The 17,720-nt window shown below is 42.0% G+C and overlaps 1 protein-coding gene across 2 annotated transcripts in view; it reads left to right on the forward strand.

Moving 5' to 3' along the window:
- The window catches only part of ZNF277 (zinc finger protein 277), a gene marked incomplete at its 5' end in the record, with an annotated part of 55,288 nt that overhangs the window by 3,195 nt on the left and 34,373 nt on the right, over nucleotides 1–17,720 (forward strand). The window contains 2 exons of one of the 2 annotated variants that reach the window (XM_084306398.1): nucleotides 8,397–8,494; nucleotides 9,219–9,242. The exons of the other annotated variant lie outside the window; for it this stretch is intronic. Coding sequence (XP_084162524.1) covers nucleotides 9,233–9,242 — 10 coding nt within the window. Of the gene's footprint in view, nucleotides 1–8,396; nucleotides 8,495–9,218; nucleotides 9,243–17,720 lie in introns of those variants that run through there. 2 annotated transcript variants of the gene reach the window in all.

Below are 17,720 nucleotides of genomic sequence, written 5' to 3' on the forward strand. Positions count from 1 at the left end.
TCTTCCCCATTGGTCCCAGTTGTGTTATATCCATAAGCAAATTTGGTATTTCTGATGCTCTTACCTGGGTCATTTCAGCCTCTTACGGCATCACTGATACAGTAAGCTCAGCCCTGCAGGTCTTCCAAGATTTCACTCCCCAAAAGGTCCCAGTATCCTCCCCCACAGTTCTTTGTGAAGCCTGGCCATTTCTCACACAACTCCCCTCTTAATTATCTGAAATCCAGCCATTCTCCACAGTTTTCTTTGTAGCTCTCCTGCCTACTGAGCTTAATAGTGCACTTAGTTTCTGGGAGTGGGGGAAGTGAAGCACTTCTTGGCTCCCATGTGCAAAATTAAAGATGGGATTTGGCCTCCACGTTGCTGCTTCCCTTCTGTTCTGGAAGCTGGAAAGTGAGCAGGGGAGTGGACGAGTGTTTCTCTTTTCCCACTGTTTAAGTTGCCTCCCTGGGTTACTGCTAGCTCTGACAATAGCTCTGTAAGGACAGCTTCCTCCACGGTTGCTGCCCCAAGCTGTGTGGGAAGGTATGGTCCTGTGGAGCACCTGAGATGAAGCTCATGCGTGCATTGTAATGCTGGAGGAGCAATAAAAGGGACTCCTTGGCAGTAGCCCCAGGCCACTTTGGGCTCTTCAAAAAAAGGAGACTGCCTCTCTGACCTCCGCTCTGATCCTCTTACCCTGGGAGAGCCAGGCGGAGAGGGCAGTGTTAGTAGCAGCAGCGTCTGTGGCAGCACTCTGCCCTAAAGCCCATCCTTAAGACATGAAAGGTTAAGGGCTGGGGTACGCCTGTGTTCCATTTGGGGTGACAAATTGGATCGGGGTTGAAGTCCACCAGCGAAAGCACACATCCCGGCTGTCACTTTCAGAAGCATACCCACATCCATGGGTCCTTTGAACATTGCCCTGACCTCTAACCCTGTCTGATGATCTGTGCTCCGACCTTCTTACCAGCATGCAGATCTCCTCCTCACCAGCTAATCCATCTTGGTGCTTGCTGCCAGAACAGAGGCATGCACCCACATTTGTCTCACAAGTACCCCACGGTCAGAGATCCCTCAAATATGAGCTCAGCCTCAATGTCTTGACTCCCTTACAGGCCTCAGCTCTGACTGTGCCTGGACCTTGAGCCCCTTGCCAGCCACTGACTCAGGCCCTGTCTTCCCACGTACAGGTCTGCTTATACTCACAGGTTGCTTGCTGGCTAGGTCAGACTGAACTTTGCTAGCAAATGACTCAAAAACCCATGATATTTACAGGTATACATTTACTAGGAAGATAAAAATATGCCATGATCTCTCTAGTTGCTGGTGTTTGGACCATTGGGCCCTGCAACCTGCAGCCTGTTGTGCAGTTGTGGGCACTTGGACTTCAGGGCAGTATTGCACATAGGATAAAGGGTGAATTACACAAAAAATAGTTAAGAAAACAATTTAATAAGAAGAAAGGCTAGATAGTGGTGATCAAGTTCAGGGATTCATCAGAGAAGTGTATCCACCAGCAGCCTTTTTAAGCTCAATTTCCCTTTTCATTCCCCTCGCCCTGCATTTCCCTGTGGTTGTTCCTCTCGGATCCTTCCCATTTTGTGCTGCTTGCCCCTCCTCTATGTTTCCATAATCCCAAATGTTTGCATAATCCCACAAGTCCCTTCTGTTTCACACCATTCTGCAAGCACCCTCAAATATTCCATAGTATGTACAACGATCATGTTTCTCCTTTCTTATCAGTGACAAAGTACAGGTTGAATCTCTTCAAAGCTAGGTCTGAGTAGTGCCATTAATGGCTTTAGTTCCTGTAGTGGCCAAAGACTTCTGGTATTCGTTACTGTCTCTGTCATCACCTGCTCATTAATGTTTGTGTGCCTGCGTGTAATCCATCTCTTTCCCTGTTATTTGTTATTTTATACTGAGTTAACCAAACATGTTAATGAACCAGATGACCTCCCAGTCCACATATCCTTATACTACCCATGCTACCCAAACAACCCCTGAGTGACTGAGTTACCTCCTTCGTTTTCAAACATCTGCCGTGTGGTTTTGTGAGCAGGAAGCTGATGGCTGCTTTCTGTCGAGGGCGCAAACCCCAACAAGGTGGTAGAGCAGCCATTAATTACCCCAAGCGTGTAGCTGTCACTTCTTGCCTATTCATTCATCTGAGTTCCTCAGACATTAGGTTGGTAGGAGGTAGGTCACCCAGCCCAGCCACATCTGTCTACATCTGCTTGATGGTTTTAGAGTTTGGTATCCTTCTTGGTGCCCTTCTTAAAACCCAGCCAGTCTGTTTTTTAAGTTAAACCTATGCATTCAGTTCAGAATTTCAAAACCTGGTGTTTCCACTGTGCCACACATTTTGAAGAGAAGAAGAGAGTCCTTTTGCCAGTAGGCACTAGCTATAAGCTCCTTAAAGGATTTTGATTTGATGCAGGTTAATCATTGTGAATAGAACAACTAGTAATTATACCTGGAGGATAGGTTCGTTAATTAATGTTGTGAGTGCAGCACAGTTTATTGTAATGTGATTACAAGAACGAATCTCCTAAAACAGTATTATCTAAAAATGTTTTAAGAGCATATTTGTTATGATTTTTAATTAAAAATGCAATCTCATAGTAATTTGAAATGATTCCCTCATAAGCACATAGGTCACATTGAGGATTGGAAATTACAAAGTTACAACTGGTAAAATAATCTTTTATGTGCTTCTGTGTTTGAATAGTAAAAAGGGAAAACCTTCCACACAGCTGTTACAATAAGATTGTAGCAGTTATTTAGCCTTCCACAGGACATTTCTTACAACTCTGGAACTGATGACAGGTGAATATCCAAGTGAAACTAAGTATTTTCTTAAATGCGTAATTATGGCTTAATAAAATAATTAAAGGATTGCATTGCTTGGTAATACTATCTGAGCTGCCTGTTAACCTGACATAATTTTACAAATGTGTTACAAATGTGTTACAAATGTGCAGTTTTATCCGAAGACAAGGGGTGTCTTCACACCTTGCCATGAATACGTAACTCCCATTAGCACAAGGCATAGACTATGTTGTATTCTCCAAAAATACCCAGTAAAGGCTTGCAACTTGTTTTTCTCTGAATTCAGAAAATTTTCATAGCTTCAATGAAGAAGAAAATGGATGTCCCTTATCTTCGTTAGGTATAATTTCTTTAACTGCTTACTAGTGGAGGTACAGCTGTGTTTAAATCCAGTAATCCAAGCCAATTCTTACCTGCTCAGAGGTCAGGTAAGGCTTTGACTCAGGAGCACACTGCCAAGTATCAGCCACCCTGTGCAGAGACAAGCTCTGAGAAATAAGCTGCTTCAGGCTATCTAAGCGTGTGCCCGTGGACCACAGCACAGCTTAAACATGATCATTGTTTGTATGCTAAGCCTTTACCTTGTCTGAAATCTCTGCCCAGACCTTCCATTACCTGCGGTAAAGAAGGGCTGCGAAGTTGGTGAAGGGCCTGCAGCATGAGTCCTGTGAGGAGTGGCTGAGGGAGCTGGGGTTGTTTAGTCTGGAGAAGAGGAGGCCCAGGGGAGACCTCATTGCTCTCTGCAACTGCCTGAAAGGAGCTGTGGAGAGCTGGGGGTCAGCGTCTTCTCACAGGTAACTAGTGATAGGACTAGAGGGAATGGCCTCAAGTTGTGCCAGGGGAGGTTCAGGTTGGAAATGAGGAGACATTTCTTCTCAGAAAGAGCAGTCAGGCACTGGGACGGGTTGCCCAGGGAGGTGGTGGCGTCACCGTCCCTGGGGGTGTTTAAGGAAAAGTTGGACCTGGTGCTTAGGGACATGGTCTAGCGGGTGACATTGGTGGTACAGGGATGGTTGGACCAGATGATCTTGGAGGGCTTTTCCAACCTTAATGATTCTGTGATTCTATGACAGCGAGTGGTGGTTCCTCAGTCTGCAGACTGATTAAGTTGTTTAAACTGCCTCAATATTACCTGAAAAGAGTTTCTCATTACTTGAACAAATAATAGATGTGGAAATGCTTTATGTAGATGTGGAGGTGTGGGTCAGAGAGGTATAAGTTTTTCTGAATGTTCTGAGTGTAGCACAGATGCCAGGAGAGTTTGCTGCGCCCCTTGAAACACCCTGTTCACAATTACCTTACTGTGTTTTGCTTTGCTGAGTTCTCTGGAAGAGCACCAAACCTGTAAATCATATCCTCTGATGTCTGCAGTAAAATGAGCCTGTCATATAGCCAGATGACAGAGTTCTCCATCTGAGACTTCAGGCAGCTTTTGTGAAGAGGGATGTAGTGCTTACACTTGGATGCTGTTGTAAGAGGTGTGGATGGTAAGAAAGGAGGACAAGGACTTAAAAAATATATATTTTTTTTTTACTTCAGTGCAGGTGAAATTCTTGATTTGTGTGTCCAAGCAGCCTTCATAAGCTTTCTCAGCCTTGTGCGCTTCCTTCCATGGTATCCTGTGTTGCAGTCCTTTACCTGTGTGTTCTCACTGCCAAAATTTCAGTGCTCCCAGATTGTCTCTGAGGCTTCTCCTTCACGTTCTCTTCATGAACACCCAGCTGGCTGAAGGCAGGAAAAAAGCCTGAAAGCATCTGAATGGCCTTCTATGGACCTTCTAAAATAGCTTTGAATGTTGCATTAGGATATGCATAAAAGAATCGCACAGTGTGGGAAGAACCATGGTAATGAAGACTTGCTAATTGTTGAACTAAATAATGTGTTATCGGTACTATTAAAACTACCTAACCAGACTGCAGCTGTATTGCCTAATGTGCAAATTCTTGAAAGATGCTAAACTGCTAAGAAGCTGGTTTGAGGGATGTGCAATTTTCCTCAATAAGAATATGCCAAATAGTGCATAAGAATACAAACCTAATGCCTGTGGCTATTTAAGCAATACTGTTTCATGTTAGGGAACTTCTCTGCCCCGCTTGGTGGGGCAGTAGATTTATACCCTGAAATACAAACAGTAGCACTTTTTTTACTATACAAGTGTGAAGTGCTCAAAACTCGTTGTAAATAAATAGTTACCCATATTTGATATTTTGATTATGGTAGGGAGCCCGGAGTGCTGAACCAAAATCTTTATTAATTTTACAAAATGTGCTGCATGTTATGGTGGTCGAATTGTAATTATGAAGTAAATGAAAACAACATTGTGTTTTGCTTGAGTTTTTTTCTCTAATTAGAAAGGATAATAGATAATCAGTGTACAGCAGTAGCTAACAACTTCTAATGTTTCTGAACATGGTGTTGTTGCAAGTCTGGTGTCTGGTCACTGATATCAAGGCGGGGTTTCCCAGCAAGTAATTCCATGGTTCGGTCTTCACTGCTTGTGTGCCACTAGTGTTTCGATACAGTAGAAGTGTAAATGAGAATTTGTCGTAAATCTTTTGTCAGTGGCTTCATTAATCCAAAATTCACTTTTGCCATCTGTTCTTAGTGACATATTTCAGCTGGCTTTATTAAACTTTCTGTTTGATTTTTTAGCCTCATGTTTTCACTGGACCATCTCTTCTGAACGGGTATTTTTTCCACTTCCTTTTATATTTCTCTGATTTTTGTGAAAGACAGTGACCACTGTGAAATGGCCCAGCTGCTTCTGGTTGATGCTGGCTCATTTAGATGTCATTCTCCCATTTATCATCAGTGGTTTGGTCCCTGAGGAGCAGCTGTTCGTCTTTCTTGCCCTCTGTAGTAGCCGCGGGTTAAAAGCCTTCTCTTTATCTGCCTGGTGTAGGAGCTTTATAACTAGATATGCCATCTGTTTCAACCTCACAAGCAGGTACGGTGTGGTTCTTCTGCATTAACAAATAGTTTGGCGCAATAGGAATGGCACGGTGGATAAAAGCAATTGGTGCTGCAGATCCTACAGCTGTATTCTGTGGTTTGGCATTTTTACTTGGGATTACATGCAGTCAGCCTTCCCACACCAAACAGCCTCAGCGTGCCCGTGATGCAGAGCTGTCTGAAATGGTGCCCCTTGTTGGAGACCTGTGCCAGGACTTGGAGCGCGTTTTGCACGTACCTGGACCCCAAACAAATCTAGTTAGCATGCCCCAAAACTGCCCTCTGAACCGAACCCATGTGCAGAGCAGCTGGAGGCCTTTCAGGGATGTCAGGACTCCTGTGTGGGTTGGATCTGCTCCGAGAGGCGCGGGAAGAGGGAAGGGGCTGGTCAGGAGCAGAGGGAAGAATGGCACAGCGCTCTGCCAAAGGTCTGCGTGCACGCTGCATCAGCCCAGAGCAGAACACAACTCATGGCATGGAAACAGCAGTGCTTATGGAGCAAATGCTTGCAGTAATAAGTGATGCTGCTGTCACTGGAGCATCTTGCTAGCATTTGTCTTGACCAGTGTGCCAGCACAGAATTTTATTATGACTCAGTAATGCACGAATAAATGAGATAGAGCTTTTTTTTCTGAAGGATGGCATGTAACAGAAAACATCCTGCTTGAGGTTTTAATTTGATTTTGTCTTCTATGGAATGAAAATACGCAGCCTGTGTTATTACTGTGCTAATTTAATGTTCAGGAGTCTGCATGTATTTACACAGTTAGCAAAATGTTGCCTGAAAAACCTAAACAACTTGCATCACTAATTCTAACGTTCTAATTCTTTTTCTTGAGGAAATTAACTTCAATTATTTTACCATCCATGTCTAAAAGCTACATTAGCAGAAACAGTCAGTAAGTGTACACCATACTTAAGATCTGCGTCCTGTATTTAATAAATGCCCGAAGGTCAAGAGAAATAAGCACAGCATCACAAAGTGCTCATTTCAAACTCTGGGATAAAGTCAGAGTATGCTCACAGAAATCTGATGTGGTCTGCTGTGAGATGTCACCGAGATCTACAAAACGTTAATATTTGAGCTCTGACTTTAAAATACTTTCTTCTGAAAATAGTCTTCAAAAAATATTTATAAGATGTGTAAGTAGTGGATTATTTGAAATACAGTCAGGGCTTTGTTTTCCTTAGCTAAGGTATCAATTAGGCTGAACCATATTGATCCACATCACTGCACATTATAATGAGCTGTCCTTTTCAGCCATTGTTTTTTCCAGTTTGAATGCCAACTTATGGAGGTTTGATTCTAAAAGTAGAAACAACTTCTTTTGCTACACTCCATCTGGAAAAGCTCCAGGTTGCTGAGAAAGCAGCACCAGCCCGCAGTGCTTCGGATACCACAGTGCCTCTTCGCTGTACTCATTCACCTTAAATACAAAATTTGGTAAACAAGTTGGCCTTGGAGGTCTTCTGAATATCAAGAAGCTCTATCAGAATACCTGATTGAGATTTCCACCTGTCCTGCCATTATGAAACCTACAGATGCCAGAAGTGGGGTTTCTCGGGATGTGCTTTAAGTTTAGGACTAATTTCTGTTAGCCTTACAAAAATTAAAGTGACAGTTTAAATGAAAATTTCACATTTTTTAAAACTTGTTTTTCAAGGAACATATACCACTGGAAAAGAGTTAGAAGCCCTGTAATACAGTTGAGTCAGGAGCATGGTAAAATTCCCATTATAATTGCGTGAGGGTGTCTCGTAGGAACCTCAAAAGGAGGCTTTAGATTTTTAAAGGAAAATCACACAGCCTTACTTTTATCTACAGAAAGCAAAGCAATGATTTAAAAAGACCACTAGGAAGCCCTTTTAACATCAAGAGGAAAAATTTTGAATCTGTGTAAATATGTTCTTGGGAATTGAATCCTTTTAGAGGAATAGGAAAAGTAACAAGAGGAAAGATGAGGAAAATTCTTGTAATAAAGGATTATTGATCTCTGCTAAATAATGATAACAAGAAATGCAGAGTTAAACTAGTTAATACCTTATAGAAGAAGTGTTATTCTCTTTATTACACATGGTGTTAAGACCCCTTGGTTTTGTAAGAGCTAAGGTCACAATTTCAGTAAATGGAAACTAAGACAGACTCCTACATACTGAATTTGTCTGCTGACAATAGGCCTTTTTTAACAAGCACTTGCACATCACTTTGAAACACAGAAAATCAGTATTCTATGTTAGACTGTCTAATGTGCCCTGTGGTGGAGGAGGGCACTGGTATTTTTGTGATTCAAAAGCTTATGAAAACATCTTCCGAGACACAGGCTGAAGGAAGTTCAGGTTCCTACAGGTTACCTATAGATTGTATGGCTTACAGAAGCCTGAAAGAGCCTTTATGTAAGTATGCTTTTTTCACCAAGAGGGTGGTCAAGCATTGGAAGAGGCCACCCAGGGAATTGGTGGAGTCCCCATCCCTGGAGGTATTTAAGAGATGCGTGGACAGGGCACTAAGGGACGTGGTTTAGTGAGGGGACTCTGTAGGCCGCTTGACAGTTGGACTTGGTGATCTTGAAGGCCTTTTCCAACCCAAATGACTCTGATTCTATGGTAACTTCAAGCTTGTGAATATTTTCAGGAAAGTCCATGGAGCAACGGCAGTGGTGAAATACACAAGCACTGAATTCACACACAGATCTTCACTTCTGACACCCTCCACGGGATATTTTTAAAGGTCTGAAATCAATCTTGATCAGCATGGCAGCAGTTTTCACTTGAAAATCGCTGAAATTTAGTCTTTAAACCTCTGCCTTAAAACCGCATTGTTTAATATTTTAATATGATGCCTTTGATATGCTAATGTATAAAATAGCAAATTAACCAGAAAAAAAAAGGTAATTTGAATTAGTTAGATTTAAACCCTAAGTACAAAACAAGAACCAAGACAACCACTCTTGTCCTGTTTCAAATTCTTGTGTTGGATATTTTCCTCCTCTCCCTGGGAACTAAGCGTTTGGAGTTTCAGGCCACATAATTACCTTGGTAATCTTTGAAGATAGTAGGGCAAGTTTTAATCATTGCTTCTTAATCCCTGATTTTAATATCTTAACACAGAACTGAACTCCATGTCTACCATGTCATGTGATCACACTAAACAATAAAAGATCGATATTATTTGCTTCAAAAATAACGTCTTTGCTGAAGTGTGCTACTATTCTGACTACCCCCTGAAATCAGTATAATAATTCATACAAACCTAAGTGATTCATAAATACCAATTTTTAACATTAAGCATTTAAGTACAGAGGAGATGTCAGGGAAGACCGCTGATTGTGGAGTACCACCTCAGAATCATCTTGATTTGCTTTATTGCTTTTCTAATAATAAAGGAAAAAAGTATAAACTGATACAGTTCTTTAGTTATTATTAAGACAGTCTCTCTGTATTTATGCTTACAGTTTTCATCTTGCCAATGCACCGAAGTGAGTAAGTGTAATAGCCTGCTGAATGAGGTTGTTTGCATGAGTGCAACGCTTGCACAAATAAATATTTGTAGAACTAACCACAAAGTTTGCACAGCAGACTGCACCCAAAGCCAAGATTCGGGAAAGGAAATGTTTTGGAGAGGATCATATGACAAAGATAAATAAGTGTTCTTGGAAGGACGGAGCTGGAGGATGGAGGGGGGCTGATTTAACTCATACGTGTGCCACATTTGTGGTTTTGGGTAGTGGGCAGGGAACAGGGTAGAGTAGAAACAACTGAGAATTAGGGTTTATGGAAAATTGCGTGAAGTAATTAAACTGAACTTGGTTTCCCAATTTGTGTCACACCCCTGAATAGATTTGTCTGCTGAAGGTGTTAGAGCGGTGGAGGAGGAAGACTGTGGAAAGGGTATCCAGGAGGAGTGTGCAGGGTGGGGTTAGAAAAGAAGGTGTAGTGATAGGTGTGGAAGACAGGCGAGCTGAAGGTGTTTTGGCCATGGGAGTAATGAAAACGAGCGCTCCCTTCACAGCACGTAAGAAATAGCCAGGATCTGTCTTGCGAACCTAGAGCAGCACCCACAGGCAAGGCTAAATCCTCAAGCACTTCCAGAGGAATTGGTTCTTATGTATTGACTGGAAGAAGGAGTGGATGCACTACAACTTGGGAAATACTCTGAAGATGTTACTGAAACCGATGAAGTACCTGCTGTAGGAAGAGTCCAAGGTAACAGCCTTCAGTGGTTAATGAAACGGTTCTGCTATTAATCATCACATAGGTTGTCACTTGTGGGAATTACTGTAGATTTTTTAATTCCAACTTCTGGACAGGGAAGATGGAAAAAAATGAGGTAAACATATGTTCTGTTGGTAATTTTTTTTTTTGCAAAATATTTTGCAAAGGGTAGGACTTGACCTTGTATTTTGAGTATAGCACAAGTTATAGCACAAGGTTTTTGTGCCATGGGTACACAGGCAATGCTACCATTTCATCCTCCAGGTGTTCTGCAAACAGAAACGCACTACCTTTAAGTGGTAAGAAATCAGAGTAGCGCTAAAGGATGTAATAAAAATATTTCATTCTGAATTGAAGATAAATATTGTTTCATGTTTATGACAAAGACATCAAACCCTGCTACGCTAATGTTACTCCATGCTACTTACCTAGAAATGAGGTATTATGTGGCTCTGAGCTTGCACAGAACTTGCCTGTAGTGTGTTAAATATTTATAAATGGCATATTAGCATCAGCACTTAAATATTGTTATGACTGCTTATTAGGGGCATTTTCACCTGTGTGCGTGTGTCCCTCTCGATGGGAGCACGGTGCTTTTGCCATGGTGTTTCTTGTTATTCACGCAGGGTTTTGTCTTCCTGGGCTTAAGCAGAAAGATGGCAAGCAGTGGCATATACCTATTGGTGAGCTAGGCAGTCATGTAGTCTGTTATTTAAACATGATCTCGTTGGCAAGCGGATTGGTTTTGTTTTATTAAAATTCCAACACTTCACATTTTTATTAATCACTTTCCCACTCCTTCTATTCACTTGTGCTCTGATGCCTCTACTCTGGTACCCATAGCAACACTTGTTAATGCTAATGAAACTGCAACATCCTAAGCTCCCCGACAGAGCAGCCCTGTTAAATATGGCTATTTAGCACAGTTGTATTTCTGTTAGCTCCAGCTCCCAGCAGACACCTGCTCTGTAGAAACTCAGTCCTGTGATACTAGGATTTGGTAACCCACAGCTTTTCTCAGATCTGTCATTTTACAGGAGTAAAATTCACGTATTCCCGGACAGTGGATGCTACAGAATATGTACGTTTTCTGCAAAACTGGCAAGGTTTAGCTGTAGGATTAAGTATGCTTTTGAAGTGCTCATTTGCATTCAATGAAAAACCGCACACGACTGAGCCTGACTGATCTTAGGGGAAGCTACGGGATGAGTCCTCTCCTAGAGCACATGGACATTTTAACTAAATATCATCAATAGCGTGTTAACAAGCAGAAGTAATAGCTAAATAATTCCTCATGAACTCAGGCTGAATAATAATTCAACTTAATAGGAGTACTTGAGTGCTTTAATACATAGAGTGAGGAAATTGTTACGTGTATTGATTCTCCTTTCCCTAAGGAGCATTTTTGCGTGTGCTGTTGGTGAGGATGATGACAGGGTGGTTTATTTCCTTTATTCTGAGTTTTGGTTTTGAATACTGTTTATTTGGCAAGTCATTAGTCATCCATCTTTCATACTCCAGAAAACAAAGGGAAAAATCCTGTAATCAGTATAAAATCTCTTCCAAGAATGCGAGCACAAATGAGGGAGTGCAGCAGTGCCAGCAGATAGGTTCTGTAGCGCCAAGGCTGCCAAAGAAGGAAGCTGTCATGTGTGTCTTTCGAGAGGCACGCCAGTACTTCTTGGTACTCGTTTTTATTACAGCTCAGGAAAACTCAAATGCTAGGAAAAGCTTTAAACCTACTCTTTCCAGCAGAGTTTTAAATGTGGTGCTGCTTTGTGCAGAGTTGACTGTAGGGATACAGCCTAGCTCTCTAATGTGGGGGGCTGGTTATTCTGAGGACTACACATTTTTGCCAAGTAAGCGGTGTGAGCTTGGGGGAGGGTGCTCAGCCTTTCTGTTCTCCAGTAGGCATCTGTTATGCTGTTGTTGCAGAGTGCCAGGTTTGCTGTGTGCCTTTTGTTTTCCCATCATTTGTTCTCCCCTTTGTTCTTTACGTGTCTAAAACGCTCAGTCTTCTCCTCATTGTTTGGTCTCATTTATATGGCCGTGTATCTGTGGGGCGTTCATTTTTGTTGTAGGATCGTTTCAAGTTCTGCTAATCTCCTCATAATATTAACCAGCTGTATTAATGAGATAATAAACCAGACTTGTTGGTAATGAATTGATTCATTCAGCTACTGGATTTAATTAGAAAGACACTTAACATTCCAGCAGATGTTCTTATTTTGTTTCATTGTCCTTGTGTTACCAACAGTGGGCTTATAAATACATACTGTACATGGTCGTATTTACATAATATGCTCTTCAACTTGAAGCCTTGTTGTTGTGCCATACACTGCAAAAAAAATGACACGAAACCTCTAAATTCCTGTCTTAAGTCAACTGGCATGAATTCCTCTGTCATCATTTAATTTCTTCGACTACTCACAGGCTTGAATTTTCAGAGCATTCTCTGGAAATATTCTTCAGTGTTCTTCATCTGATAAGAAAATGCTTAATTTTCCTAAAAGGAAGTAGAGTTCTTCTTTCATAGTTAAAAAAACATGGTACTGGGCTTATGTTATCTCCTTTCCAGTCCCGTGACGTTCATTCTTGGTTTTGCAGAGGCAAAACTTCAAAAGGAAGGGCATGCAAAGGAAGGGCCCCTCTGTTCAGTGTTCCCTGTGGACTACTTAGGGAGTTCCTCTGGTAGTTCAGAGAGGGAGGATGAGGTGGAGAAGGATGGATAACAAGGCTTCCCTCCGCTCGGTGGTGGCAGCAAGCTGTGAACTGTCCCCTAGAACTTTGCCTTTCACAAGTGGCCTTTAAATGCACAAATCTCTCCTTGCTTTTCTTTCTGCTGCTCAGATCTGCTGTATTGGCCATAAAATTACACGGCGTGTTGCTTTGTGGTAATTGCATGTGTGGTTGTGCAGGCAGAGTACATTGCCTGTATTGCTGTAGTCTTTATTGTGCCTGTGTGGGTATAGCGCTTACTTAATGTGCAAACTAACATTAGTTTTGAGTTGGGAACAACGGTATTTAAAACTAAAAATGTTCCAGTAAGGAAAATGAATCCATTTTGAGCCTGTTGCTTCATTAGTTGTGAAGGTTAACCAGTCTATATTTAACAACAGTTAAACTAAAGCCATATAATTTCTTTAATGGAGAGCCTTTTTTCTTTTGTTGCTGCTAAGGTGCAACACAGAGCGTGTGGTGTGCAGGAGTCAGGATTCCATTGTACTAGTTCCGTATGCGTACCTCTAACAAAAAGTAATGCCTGTTCCAGTTTTCAAAGTAATTTGCATAATCCACATCATTTTCTATACCATCTCATTATCAAATGTCTTTAAAGTATTCATTTTATTTTCCCCTGAAGAATTGGGTATAGCTTCTAGTCTTTGTTTTCGAAGAATATATTCCTCTCATCTCTTCTTTCTAGCAATTTACATTTTTAGCTCTGTATTAGCTGTAAAAGACTACAATTTTATCTGTCATGTTAAAGGTTGAACAACATAGTGTCAGCTGTCAGCTGTCAATTGGGTGAATGACAGAGGGGTTTTCTGGGCTCCTGAGTAGGGTGGACTCCCTCTGAAGTCTTTGGGGTATCTACTTGGATAAAAGTCATGTTGATTTTCCTTTGGGTAGAGGAGGAAAACTCAGTGGTGAAAGGAGACTTGGGCAGAAACTTTACGGAGGGATTTCTTAAGGAACTGGATCCTGTACTGTTCACCACAGCCACAAATAGGAAGGGTGTTAGGTGATAAATTTTGCTATTAGTGAACTTTTTTTTTTTTTCCCAAGTAGTAAGCATTAGGGCCAACTGAAGCATTGCAGAAGAATCTCATGTTATTTGAATGAACTGGGCAATAAAAATGCTATTCAGTGTTAACAAATGCAGAGCAATGCACTTGGGAGTGAACACAACGAACATGTCCGCTGTCATGTGTGCTAATACCTGATTTACTTTTCTGAAACTTTGGAAGCACTGAAGATAATTGAATGGTTATGAATGATCCTAAAAGCAAGCAAAATGCTAGGAGTAGAAAAGGAACAGAGAAAAGACTGAGGAAAAACTGCAGTGATTTAGAGATCCATTTTCTTTTGTTCTTGTTTTCACCCCACTCCCTCCTCCAACTAAAAGGGGTGAGTAGGACAGGCAAAGGGTTGGACGAGGGCAGCAAGGAATGAATAACTGTGAGGAGAATGTGAAATGCTGCTGCAGGTTTTGGTAGGTGTTAAAAGACGGACAATTTCAAAAAAGTGCCGAAACAAATCCATGAAAGAAAAATCCATAAAATGCTGCTAAACTGAGGCACAGATAGAGCCTGTGTCTTAAACTCTCCACCCTCAGATTTGTGGCAGACTGCTATTTGTGTGATCGCTGGTGGTTTGCCCTGTTTTCCCAAGGTATTTGCTTCTTGCCACTGTCAGACAGGGTGCTTGTGCTAGCTGGATGTTTAATCTGACCCTGTGAAGTCATTCTTGTGGCAGGAGGTTTTAAGAGGAAAGCTTGCAGCTTTCCACTCATTTTCACGCGACTGCAAGTGGGAGGCTGCTGGAGCCTGAGAACCCCATGCAAGTGTTTTACCTCCTTGGTAGCCCGTAACAGTGCTTTAGAGTTCAACAGCATTTCTTCATTACTTGTGGCCATTCTGCTTCAAACATAGCATCAAAATTAGCTGCTTTTTCAGGGATTTCAGTAACATGCGTAGCTTTATTTGGACTATTTTGATGTTTGTGTTATGTACTAATCCATTAAGTACTATGCTAAAGGCTGTACATCTTTGTTCTCTGCTGTGCATTTGCTTTCTTGTTCAGTGTTTTCTTGCAGCAGATGAGTACAAAGATTTTTTTTATTTTTTTTCCCTCGCCTCCTCCTTTAAGTGCCTTTGAAATAAATTGCGTAAGCTTCTTCAGTCACCACACTGGTCCAGCAGATGATATTTAAGTCATCCTCATACGGTATTAGCTACTCTCTTTGGGCATCAAAAATATTTCACCTCCATTTATTCCTCCTGCAACTCACCCCTACACTGAAAGATGAACAGGTCTGTTCTCCAAGTCCAAATAATTATTTTTCCCTGGTACTTGTGCTAAGGGACTATCAGCCCCTTGTCTACATTGAATAGCAAGTCTTGCCATGCATACCCATCTTGAGAAAGTTAGTTTGTTGAGGCAGATAGGCTTTTGTTTATTTGGACTTCCAAATGTTTAAATAGGTCACTGCAAGAGACCTACACCAAAACTGAACAAAAAGCAGGCTAGCAGCTTACTGGGCACAGCTGAACTGGCTGACAGAGTATCCTCTTAGTTCTTTTGGTGTCAGTGAGAGTCAGCAATTGCAGAGGAAATTAAGTTGCTCTACTTTTCTCTGTAAACACATTTTAATGATTCTCCAGGCTATAAACCCATGCCGACTGTAAGAATGCACAAACCTAGAATCTTGCAGCTAAAACGTTCTGCTTGGAAGTGCTGACCCTTCTGCCGGCATTGCTATATCATTTTGTGTAGCAGTAGCTGTTCTTAAAATAGGAAAAAATGGAACAATTTATACAATCCCAATTTAATAAAGACATATCTAGGGGAAGGGAATAGGCTGATGTGCAGGTAAAACTAGGAGAAAAGAAATGTTAGACTGCCAATTGCAGTTGTATTGCTCCAGGTAATGGTGTGCTCCGTGCACTACCATTGCTCTGTGCTGTGTAGTTTGACGAGATAAACTGAATTCAGTGTAACGTGGCCATCAGTCTTCTGCCAAGGCACTGCCTTGCCGGGAAGTTTTATTTTTCAAATTGCTTAGGTAGAGGCTTTAGCAGTTGTGCAGGGCAGCTTTTTAGTTCCACGAGCAGCATGGACCTCAAGAAGCCTTACAACCTATGGTGCTGTCCTGCAGCAGCAATCAGTGCACGCTGTGGCTGCTTCGGAGCACTACGTGTGCAAACCAGCTGGCCAGCTGCTGCTGAACAGCACGTGTGATGGGTGAGGAGACCTGCACTCCCCTCTCTGTGCCTCTTCCTTTACCTGACCGAAAATTTGTCACAGGATTTTTAGGAGTTCCCAGCTCCATCTCTGTCTGAGGATGGTGGGGGGAGTTGCAGAAGAACTTTTCTCCTAGGAACAAAAAGCTAAATGGATATGATTCCTAAAATTATTTTTCATTTTTTTTCATGTGGACAAGTTATCAGATTTATCAGGTACCAGATTTAGTGTGCTTGGCAATATAATACATCCGTGTGAATTTTGTAGGGTGAAAATTGTCCTACATTTATTCTTCTATCTGATAAATAGTGTTAATTAAACTTCCATTAACCTTACATATTTTAAAATTCTGTGACAAAATAATAGGCTTGGGAGAAGGCAGGTCCTTATCTTTTCTTAATTCTGTGGATACCTTCAGAAACTGAAACACGGGAGTTTCTCTCTGAACACCAGCAAACACTTTTTCACTGTGCAGGCGACTGAGCACTGGCACAGGCTGCCCAGAGAGGCTGTGGAGCCTCCCTGCTTGGAGATCCTCAAAAGCCACCTGGACGTGGTCCTGGTCAACCTGTTTTGGGTGTCCTTGCTTGAGCAAGGGCTTGGACCAGATGGCCTCCAAAGGTCCCATCCAACCTTAGCCGTTCTGTGAACCTGTGAAATTTCTTTCCAGAGGTGTTCATAGCATTGCAGGAATCCAAAGATGTGGAGTTTTCAAGTTGATTTCATATCACAAGAGTCAAGGAGACCCAGGATGTTTTCTTTTTTCATTCTCGATGCAGGCACTATTGGAGAGCTTTTTCTGTTTGCTTTTATTCACCTTGTGCTATCTGAAATTGAAGATATGTAAGGATAATTAGGAGAAATCAGCATACAAACCAGTCTGTGCTATACCATTTAATGCCTTCCTGATAGTATGAGAAATGAGGAAAAGAGACAAGCCTCATTCACATCAGCAGGTAACCTGTGTAGTGAGAGAAAAGTAGGTTTCTCATCATAAAATTTCATTTAGTAATAAGCAGTGCACTTGTGCTGTCTAATAAACTTCGATTTGCTGTCAGCTAGAGTTTCATTTGGAGTATATATTTGAGAAGTGTCCTGTGCTAACCTCACGCTACCCATCTTGGAGATAACTGTGATGGTTTTACGCAGGTGGGCAGCTGAGCTCCACCACAGCCGCTCTCTCACTCCCCCTCCTCAAAGAGAAAGGGGGAGAAAATAAAATGGAAAGGGCTCGGGTTGAGATAAGGACAGGGAGATCACTCAACAGTTCCTGTCATGGGCAAAACAAATTCACCATAGGGAAATTAATAACATTTATTACTAAAAATCTAAAGCAGTGAGAAGCTAAAAGCAAGCTAAAACCACCATCCCACTGTCCACCCCCTTCTCTGTCCTCCCCCCAAGCAGCACAGGGGAACGGGGAGTGTTGCCTGCGGTCAGTCCCTGATGCTTCATCTCCGCTGTGGTTTAGTGGAGGACTGGTTAGTGTTAGGTCAGAGGTTGGACTAGGTGATCTTGGAGGTCTCCAACCTAGATGGTTCTGTGATCCTGCTGCATGCCTGGAGCACCTCCTGCCCTCCTTCTGCACTGTCTGTAGGGCTGCTTCTCTCTCATTTCTCACTCCTCTCTCCCAGCTGCTGTTGCACAGCAGTTTGTTTGTTCGTTTTCCCTTTCTCAAATCTGCTCACACAGAGGTGCAAACAACATCACTTACTGGCTCAGCTCTGGCCAGCAGCGGGTCCCTTTGGAGCCATCTGAAATTAGCTCTTACCTAACGT

This window comes from Netta rufina, assembly GCF_964035555.1.
Source record: "Netta rufina genome assembly, chromosome: 1".
Classification (NCBI taxonomy): domain Eukaryota; kingdom Metazoa; phylum Chordata; class Aves; order Anseriformes; family Anatidae; genus Netta; species Netta rufina.